Below are 10,889 nucleotides of genomic sequence, written 5' to 3' on the forward strand. Positions count from 1 at the left end.
TGGCAGATTCACTGTGCGTGAATGACTGAACAGTTTTCCTTCCAACCATATTAGTCAGTTTGAATTAGATTATGTAAAATATCTAATTAAATTGTTTGTTTGGCTGCGAAGGTCGTCTTGCACATTCTCGTTATAAAGCTCTCGGTAAGTTTTCGGTAACGGCCACAGAGTTGGCGTGTGGCCTCTTCACGGGATATTTCATTTACCATGGAGTCGGTCTTTTGTATGTAGGAGTAAGTGAGCATGGTTTTAGCCAGCTTTTAACAATATTCCAGCAATATCTCAGCGGGTCACACGAGAAATGGGCTTCACACATTGTACCCATGTACGGAATCGAACCCGGGTCTTCGGCGTGACGAGCGAATGATTTAACCACTAGGCTACCCCACCGTCCCTCTTACCTGTAGGAAAGCCAAAAAGATCCAAGTCAGGGTTAATAATGGATTCGAGGTTTCGTATCAAGAAGAATGATGCAAGACTGTACATCATCAGTTTTATCTATATATTATTGTAAAGATGAGATATAGTCAAGATTAAGTTAATCTAGGCGTTTGCATGGCACATGTGTTAAGTCTTCTTGTTAGCTCTCAAATGTATACTTTTACTTCCCTGGTTACGATATGGGGATCGAACCACCGACATTCCGCAAAGAAAAACACTGACTGACTGTCGGCATATGTCCATATTGACCACCCGGGCCAAAATGCAAATCAGCCGTAGGCCCAAGGGCCGAAAATCCATATCAGCCCAAGGGCCGAAAATCCATATCAACCGTATTGCCCGCCTTCTAAACTGGTACGAAACGAACACACGCAAACTCTCGAAACTTCAACAGACGGAGCTTAGTTTATTTTACGCCCCTCGATGTGGTACGTTATGACATGACAGTTACCTTTTCGCCAGTAATATCAGCGCTCCACTACCACATCAGACCTCGGGACCTTCGGCACTCTGACTCATATGGTAGTCTCGGGCCGATATGACTGGTGAAAGTCATGATGTAATAATCTCTTAATATTAGCACGGAGATATTATTTACAAATAGTACTAAAAATAAAAGTTATCTTATCAACGTACATGTGCTCATTTCTAAATATCTTTACAAATATTAATTAGTTATACTCCACACACATTTTGAAGGCTTCACTCATATAGACATGAATGATAAAAACTCACATGTGAAATTACTATAATATACAAATCACAAGTTGTCAGTGATGTTATGTTGATCATGAGAATGGCAACAACATGGGGTAAAGTATTAACGGTAAACGTTTGAAATCCAAGTTTTGTTTACAGCCATCAAGAGAAAAAAACCCGTAACACACGAATACAGGCAGCTGCTACCATTGAAAGCTCATGTGGTCTCAAATGTTCGGAACGATAGGAGCGACAGAAAAGCAGAACAAAGTGTGCGACGATTCTGAGTACAGCAGCAGGAATGCTTTCAAGAGGCTATAGTCAAAGTCATGTTTTGGCACAATTTGACGTCACTCAGAATATTATTGGTAGTCTGTGGCAACGGTACCGAGCCACTAGAGAGGAGGCAGGATAGCTACAGCGTAAACCTTAGTCACCGTAACATGTTCCTATCGTCATATGACTCATGATGAACTATTTAATTACATGAAAGTGCGCATTCGTAAAAGCTCAATACGATCGGTCACTTTTGCTCCTTTCTTGACGCCCGGCAGTTCGACCACCATATCATAGACAGGTGCTTTGGTGCTCTCACCATCAACGATGGAATCAAGGTCAGTGGGCCATCAGTTCTTTTCTCTGATGAAAACAGATTCAATCGTTCATTCCAAGATGAAAAGTATACGGTTTGAAGATGTATTGTTTGATAACTATGTTATGAGGCAGCATAATAGCGACCGCAACTTAATGGATGACAACTTTTTATTTATTGCATAGAGCGACGTTTTACGCGCAATGCTTCAGTTACGAGATACTGGCTCTACCGAGACTCCTTTCATGAGAACTATGTGGAGGTATAGAGGCTCTCCTGTACTGTCACAATGAATTCTTTCAAAATTTTTGTACGAATGCGTAGAGCTTTTTAGACAGGCATACATTTTCATGCTACTGGTATGTACCACGTCTGTTCCTGTATTACTTGTTCAGTAACCCGTGAAGATCCGCAGTATATAACCAAACTTTATTTTCGGGATCGGGTGGTAAGGCTTGCTGACATGGTTGGCACATGTCATCGTATCCCAGTTGGCAGATCGATGCGCACGTTGTTGATCACTAGATTGTGTGGTGCAGACTCGATTATTTACAGACCGCCGCCATATAGCTGGAATATTGCTTTGTGCGGCGTAAAACTAAACTCACTCACTTCTACGTGTAAATGCACTTCCTGTATTTTTGTGACAACCTCAGTGATCGATGCACCGTTTATTTATGTAAACATGAAAATGTTCTTCTAATGTTATACCAATCATCATTCTCTCTGTATATACATTGTATGCAACTTATCGTATGACAAAGGACGTTCATAGTTAACTGTTCAATCTTTAAAACCCTTTGGTACAGGGTTTATGGGGTTGTGTGGAGTTATATGCACGGACAGGTCAGTACGTCCTGCAATGTCACTTACTGTGGGAAGACAATTCAGCCAGTGCATCGGGTCGTCTGTAAGAACGCCCATACAGAGTTCTGAGAAAATAGTCTCAGCCGATTTTTATTGCATGAGGAGGCGCGACTTCAGCAAAGTGAAGTATCCCAAGAGGTTTATTTACAACATTATACAAGCACTTATAAATCGTAATCGCGTGACACTGCAATGCACACAATACATTCAAAAGCTCATAAAAGTATGGGCTGAAGGGTGGGGGGACAACGTTCCGGTTTAAGTGTTCAACAGCCACCCAGGAGAAACGTGAGTCAATGTAGTCCATGCTGTGCGCACACCCGCTGTATAATATTGCTGTGTCGTAATACTGCACACAAGAGAAGTTGCAGTTGCTCACAAGCTGTAGTTGTGTCGCAATACTTCAAGCTTCCAAGTTGAAGTTGTTTTTTATACTGTACAACTTCTATTTTTTAATCAAATATTCTCTTCAAACTACGTGTTGACACACCAGCTGAATAACGACGGTCTGTAAACAGTCGAGTCTAGACAAACCTGACCACCCGTTCCCGTTGGTTGCTTTAGATGAGTTCTATCTTGGGTCTCTTTTCAGTTCAATCCTATCAACTTCATCAGAAGATTGTTCCTCAAAAGACCCCTCACTCAATTACAAAAAGCAGTTCCTACAACGAAGCATACCAATTCTACTTAAGACGTCATATCGTTAACTTTACAACGGGTCAATATGACCTACATACCTTAACCAGTTGCAAAATACCTTCACTGAGTGGAAAAATATCACGTTGTCGGTGACGTCACAGTTAAGGACATGACAACCTGGCTATGGTTCTATAACTGGGGCACAGACTTCGTAGAGTTCACACAAACAAACGGACTACACAATGTTGATACTGACGTTGATCTCAACGACATTGTTGATTAGTAACATCCACGCAGATGCCAACAACCCAGGTAGGCCCTTAATCAAACCCTGTTTGGATGCGCTTCACAAAACGCGTCTCGCACAATCGTGATCTGTGTTTGCCGACCTGATGTTGTAAACACTAGTCCAGGAAAGTTATATGTACAGATATGGCTTACCAGGGATCTCACTCTTCCCTTCACCGTTCAGTATCACTATTTCTCAAAAACTAATTGTAATTAGGCACGGGAATGTATATATGAATATAAAGACATTTAAGGTTACGTACAAACTGTGTGTGGATCTTCTCATGTAGATTAACTGTTACTGTGTACACATCATAATCTTGTCAACAGAGCCCAGTGTTATTTGGTTTTGTTTGTATCTGAATATGGATCAGCTGCTCCTCAAATAGTCTTTCTTTTTCAGAATACTTGAATATATATAGTTTGTATTACGGGGCTGTTGATATAAATTCTTTGAACAAGACACGAAGTAATTAGCTACAGACACTCTGTAATTTGAAACGATATGCTAGCTTACTCTTAAAATGCAAGGAAAATTACGTGGCATCAATCTTCAGCCCAATTCATAAACACAAGTTTGTCTTAGAGTTTCTCTCTTAGGCTGGAAGTTTACATGAATGCCCCTGGACAAACCCGGTATGAGAAATATTCCCGTTCTTACAGTTGTGAGTGTTGAAAGGAATCTGTTCATATGATTGTCATCACTATTTTATTTGTTTAACGGGAGTTAGTAATTGCGCAGTATAATTGTTAACATTATTTTTATATCAAACGGTACCCGTGAAGGTCCGGGTTAGGATGTGCCTCCAGTAACCCATGCTTGTCGTATAAGGCGACTAACGGGATCGGGTGGTCAGGCTCGCTGACTTGGTTGACACATGTCATCGGTTCCTAATTGCGCAGATCGATGCTCCTGCTGTTGATCACTGGATTGTCTGGTCCAGACTCGATTATTTACAGACCGTCGCCATATAGCTCGAATATTGCTGAGAGCGGCGTAAAACTAAACTCACTCACTCATTCATATTAAACGGAGTCTAGTCATATAATTGCCACTACTACTATGTATGTATGTTAAACGGAGTCATATAATTCGTAAATACTATGTTGTACGTTAAACGGAGTTTGTTCATATAACTGTCACTACTATTTGGTATGTTGAGTGTGTTCATATAAGTGTCGCCATATAGCTGGAATGTTCCTAAGTGCGCTTTAAACAGCAAACAAATAATATAGTCACTACTATATTTATGTTGACATGAGTCTGTCCAAGGCTTAATATTTTCTGTCGTATATGATTTAGATTGACATGTAGACATTATCATGTTACGGACATTAACAGCCAGTATTTGTAACAGGTTTATATACCGCCTCATCTTGTTTACCGTTTTCACAAATAATTACATAATACCAGATGGACAACGCCCAACCACACAGTCGTATTGTCTTTAAATACTTTGACTTTAAATGTCGAGGAAACTAAATTGAACTGTTTTTTTCATAATCTACACCCGTTTAGGTCACATATACTGATATAAAGCACTAACGTCTGTTGTCACTTATGATGTCTTCTGTTGGCCTTATACTGAATAAATCTGTCTGTCTGTCTGTCTTCTGTTGAACCCATCTGAGACAAGAAAATTACAAACCCGTTTCAGTCACACTTAAACACAAACATTGAACCACGAAGATATCTGGTTGTGATCCCTTACAGATGAATTCCTTTGTTATAACTGTTTAAGACATGACATTGTTAAGATTACCCGTCTATGTCACAGCACACACTAATCTTAAAACATCATAATATCTGGTTGTTAACATGTTACACCGCTGTCACAGTATACACTAATATGAAACCATCTGGTTGTTAACATCTTTCATTGGTGTCTGCTATTCCCGTTTAAGTCAAAGTACACGCTAAGATTCAAACATTCCGATATCTGGTTGTTAACATGCTTCATTGGTGTCTGCTATTCCCGTTTAAGTCAAAGTACACGCTAATATTCAAACATTACGATATCTGGTTGTTAACATGTTTCATTGGTGTCTGCTATTCCCGTTTAAGTCAAAGTACGAGCTAAGATTCAAAAATTACGATATCTGGTTGTTAACATCTTTCATTGGTGTCTGCTATTCCTGTTTAAGTCAAAGTACGAGCTAAGATTCAAACATTACGATATTTGATTGTTAACCAGTTTCATTGGTGTCTGCTATTCCCGTTTAAGTCAAAGTACAGGCTAATATTCAAACATTACGATATCTGGTTGTTAACATCTTACATTGGTGTCCGCTATTCTCGTTTAAGTCAAAGCACACGCTAATTTAAAAAAAATACGATATCTGGTCGTTAACATCTTTCATTGGTGTCTGCTATTCCCCTTTAAGTCAAAGTACACGCTAATTTTCAAAAAATACGATATCTGGTTGTTAACATGCTTGATTGGTGTCTGCTCTTACCGTTCAAGTCAAAGTACGAGCTAAGATTCAAACATTACGATATCTGGTTGTTAACCAGTTTTATTAGTGTCTGCTATTCCCGTTTAATTCCCGTTAAGCTCTCTGATTGTTTGTTTTTTAAAGCAGCACTCGGCAATGTTCCAGTTAATTTCTCATAATGGTTCCGTTCACCTTCAAATATTGATCATGTTTTTTCTTTCAATAACTTCTGCATGCGTCATCTATCTCGAGTTGAGAACCGAATCTTTGAGTTTTTATAACTTGTGTCTTTTTTTCAGTGATAGTAGCCAACACAACGTTCTTGGTGAACGAAACAGCAACACACGTTTCATCGCCTGTGTTTGATTTTGATTATCGGTATGTACGCTTGTGCATCCTAAATATTTTAAACTTTGTTTGCAATGATCTATTGGCTGATACGCTTTGTATTTATATAATTCAGTTGTTCAGTCTAACATGATGCATACCTTTGACCACTTCACTGACGTGGAACCAGGTAAAAAAAACATGTTGCTAACATTTGCCATGCAAACCAAATTGCTGTCACGAGCGAGAATAATGCTGTGCTATCATAGATAGGTCGCGATGTCCCAGTCGCATTGCATGTTTCAAAATAGAGATGGCATAAACTACACTGGATAACGAGGAACTGAAATATTTGTGAAAGAGTGACTCTAGTTTTTCGCCGTTTTTAAGCATTATTCCATCAATATCACGGCGGGAGACACGAGCAATGGTCCTCACATGTTGTACTAATGTGTGGAATTGAACCCAGGTCTTCGTCAGAACGAGCGAACGCTTTAACCAATAGGCTACCCCGCCGCCGAAATATTTGTGTCCATGTAGCTACAAACGTAAAAACTGGTGTGCATCATATTTGAAGCAGTAATAACACTGTATGTCCAAAGGGAGCAGCGGGGTAGTCCAGTGGTTAAAGCGTTCGCTCGAAAGTCCAAAGAACCGAGTTCGATTCCCTACAATGGGTATAGCCCGTTTCTTGTGCTTCATGTCGTGATGGGCGGTTGGGCAGCCTAGTGGTTAAAGCGTTAGCTCGTCACGCCGAAGACCCGGGTTCGAATCCCCGCATGGGTACAATGTGTGAAGCCTATTTCTGGTGTCCCCCGCCGTGATGTTGCTGGAATATTGCTAAAAGCGGCGTAAAACCAAAACTCAGTCCTGTCGTGATATTGATGGAATATTGCTATAAGTGGCATAAAACCGTACTCACCTGTTCACGTATAGTCCAAAGAGATCAATGTCTTATCCGGCTACCACTGGGGCAAGGGGAACCCACTGGGGAGGAGTTGAAAACCCCATAAACATGATGAAAGTCAAACTGTGATTCGAACCTACGTCATACGTTTTTACACAAATAAGGGACTCAACCTTGGGCTGCGAACTGGAGTGCCTTAGACAACTGAGCAATACATGCCTTCATCCAAAGCATAGAAGAAGTGGTGGTATTTACCGTATAATTAGTACCTATTGTTTGTAAATGCTTTAAAATTTGTATTCTGACAGAGATGCCTCAGTTCGCATCTACTATCTCTCACACTTACTTTAGTTGTTGCACATTTGATGTTATCCTCTGTATCTGCAGAGGTCACATCTCGAGAATATTCATTTACCCCTGGATCAATTCCCGAGGTCTGAAATTACTTGTCCTTTGCATTTTTATTGCCGACCAGTACAACGTCGAGATAAGGAACAAGGAACAAGTGAGTGAGTGAGAGAGTATGGTTTTACCCCTTTACACATTGTACCTGTGTGGGGAATCGAACCCGGGTCTTCTGCGTGACGCACGGACGCTTTTACCATAAGGCTACCCCACCGTCCTTAAGGAGCAAGGAAATGGATAAAGGGTGTAATTTGTATTACCTAGGGCCTCAAGGCACCATCAGTCATAATTGAGATGGAGACGAACACTGGAATGGACCTCGGGGTTAGTGAAGGGGCCCAAGACATACAGAGTATGATATGATGTGCTATGTAAATGATACAATTCGAACACATTTCTTTTCAGCCTTATTTTTTTCCCCATGGTGGAAGTTACAAGCCCAAAACCCAGACATGAACATTATCTTACATATAGTAAAGTTCGGAAAGTACAGGTGGTCGCCGTGCGCTTCAAGTTCTTTAACCGTATATGATGGTAAGTTAACTTTGCGCTATCATCACACAATAGATATCTCGAGTGAGTGTGTATGTGTGTGCGCGCGCTTGTGTTTTCGTGCGTGTGTATGTGCGTGCGTGCGTGCTTACATGTACTGTTTGTCGGGGCGAATGTTTTGTGCGGAAATGTATGACAGAAATGTGTGTCTATATGTTTGATTTTGGATTCTGTGTATGTGTGTGGTGCTCGCGCGCGTGCGTGCCTGTGTATGCGTGTCTGTGTGGGAACAGGTGTGCATGTTAATATGTATTCTTTGTCAGGTATTGTCCTGATAAAAGAAAGCTGGAATCCGTGAACGAAGGCCACGTCTATGCACAGTATTTGTTTATTTCACACGACTGGACATGAATACTGCCAAGAGTTACTAAATTTATGCAATTCAATTCGTCACATGTGAAGGAACCGACTTGTTTCCAGGTCCAGCGACAGCAAGTCCACGACTGGCTGTTTTCTGCGAGTCGCTTACAGATCGACATCTAGTCAGTTCTGGGGATACCATGTTCATTGCTGCATACTATGATTACTTTGGACCCAACACATCATATTCCTTTGCTTTCTCATCAGAAAGAGGTAACAATGCATAGCAAACAGCTGTTAAAAGGAACTTGTATGTGTGTGTGTGTGTGTGTGTATACAGTTTACTGACAAAATTATATATCAGTCAATAAATCGACATTACAACACACACACGTTGATGTTATATATACTGAAGGAACAAAATAAGGGATCACATGAAAGCACAAGTGTTCCTTTATTTTTTTATAGGTGTCTTCACAAACTGTGCAATACAAGGCTTGTGAAGAAACCTTGGAAAAAAATAAAGGAACACTTGTGCTTTCATGTGATCCCTTATTTTCTTCCCTCAGTATATATGTTAGTGTGTGCGCGCGTAAACATATATATACACACTCAGACACACACAACCAATGTGTGTGTGTTGTAATGTCGATTTACTTTACTTTGTCAGTAAACTGTCAGGCAAAAGAAAACACTTAAAATTGGATGTTGCCATAATATATATTACAGAGGTCTAAAATACAATCATGATAGACGTTCTCAATACATCGAATAACCATTTCATATTTGTTCCATCGATGCTTTCCTTGACCTGCAGTTTAATTCTGTTGGGTTTTTTTCAGGTTAAGTCACGATATCTTCAGTAAAGTAAATGTACACCGTTAATTGCCACTGTGTCGCAAGTCATCTCAGCATAGTAGATTTTTGTATGTATATGAACGTGTGTATTTAGTAGGAGGTTCCACAGTTGGTAGTGTTGAATTATTTCCCTTTTGCTTATCCGGATTCGCAGATCTTTATTTTGCCTAGATTATGATCCTTTGTTTGTACAAGTAAGCGGTGCACTATATAACTCTCTCAATTTCTGTTATCTACCACATTATGCCGACGTGTCAAGATGTAATTTATAAATAGGACAGCCATAAACACCTTCACACACTCACATGTATCCAATGTATTCAGTTGACAAATCCTGCGGAGGTGTTCTTGAAGCCAGTTCTACAATCAATTATCTGACTTCACCCGGGTATCCCCGAAACTATTTCAAGTGAGTACAGAAGGGGTGCTTATAACCATAACCCACAACCCGGGAACATTCGAGAGACAGGTCATACTCACTCAAGACTAATCAGATTAATAATAATTTGAAAAGTGTTTTGATTGATTAAAGATGATAGTTTAAAACAGTCCCTCGTCTTTGTATGTGACATTAAAACACTTGAAGGAGAAATTATAACATTTGCAGAATGATTTAAGAGTGACTGATAGGAAATTTTACAGATGTTTACAACAGACTGTTGATGTTTATACAGACGTCATCGGTCTGGATTCTTCAAATCTTATATTTGTTCCAGCAATCAGACATGTGAGTGGACCATACAATCCCAGAACGAGTCCGTGACTGTGGCAATATTTGCAGTGTCTGTGAAGCTACAGGGTTCCTCGACATGTTCAAACGATTTTTTGAAAATATTTTTCCTCAACGATACGCATAGTAAGTATGATTAATCATAAAAACATGGCCATCCCTTCCATATATTTAACTATTTGTTTTGGTATCAATGATCGAGGGGCGGTGAGGTAGCCTAGTGGTTAAAACGTTCGCCCGTCACGTCGAAGACCCGGGTTCGATTCTCCACATGGGTACAATGTGTGAAACCCATTTCTGGTGTCCTTCTCGCCTTGATATTACTGGAAAATTCCTAAAAGCATACAAACACACCCAGTGAGCGTTAACGTAACGTGTGGGTTAAGTTTACAGGCATAGTATGTTTAACGATGATGGAATCTGCACCAACACGTCGCATTTTGTGATTCAGAAGCCTTCCTATCTGTTTCATCGAATCTTGTGTATTTTTCACATTTATCCGCCATAATCACGAACAGAAGTGCGCAGCACGCATTCAAATTATTACCGACAACTGGTGAGCCTTGGCAGTTGATAATGATAATTGTCTTAATAAATCTAGTTTTACGGGTTGGGATCAGATGCAACTTAAGTTCTACGTGACAAGGGTTTTAGTTCTGTTATTTTGTTTTCAGATGAGCTGCTGCTTACAACAATATGCTCGACAACAAGCCAATATTTTTTGGTTAAGAGTCCCAGAAATACGCTAATCCTGCGTTTCGAAACTGACAGTGAATTGGTGGACAAGGGGTTTGACATATCGTACACAACGGAACCAGGTACGTATAAGGGATATATGGCGTTATTGT

General features: G+C 40.1%; 1 protein-coding gene across 2 annotated transcripts in view; it reads left to right on the plus strand.

Moving 5' to 3' along the window:
- Positions 1-3,375: 3,375 nt before the first annotated feature.
- Positions 3,376-10,889, plus strand: part of LOC124271713 (cubilin-like) — a 67,022-nt gene continuing 59,508 nt past the window's right edge. For both annotated transcript variants that reach the window (XM_046706875.1, XM_046706876.1), the window contains exons 1-7: positions 3,376-3,550; positions 6,262-6,340; positions 8,007-8,135; positions 8,574-8,726; positions 9,636-9,720; positions 10,028-10,167; positions 10,716-10,859. In XM_046706875.1, the coding sequence (XP_046562831.1) occupies positions 8,054-8,135; positions 8,574-8,726; positions 9,636-9,720; positions 10,028-10,167; positions 10,716-10,859 (604 nt within the window). In that variant the 5' untranslated portion in view covers positions 3,376-3,550; positions 6,262-6,340; positions 8,007-8,053. The remainder of the gene's footprint in view (positions 3,551-6,261; positions 6,341-8,006; positions 8,136-8,573; positions 8,727-9,635; positions 9,721-10,027; positions 10,168-10,715; positions 10,860-10,889) is intronic.

The sequence above is a fragment of the Haliotis rubra genome, unplaced genomic scaffold, assembly GCF_003918875.1.
Source record: "Haliotis rubra isolate DU_JTF1 unplaced genomic scaffold, ASM391887v1 Scf1629, whole genome shotgun sequence".
In the NCBI taxonomy this organism is placed as follows: domain Eukaryota; kingdom Metazoa; phylum Mollusca; class Gastropoda; order Lepetellida; family Haliotidae; genus Haliotis; species Haliotis rubra.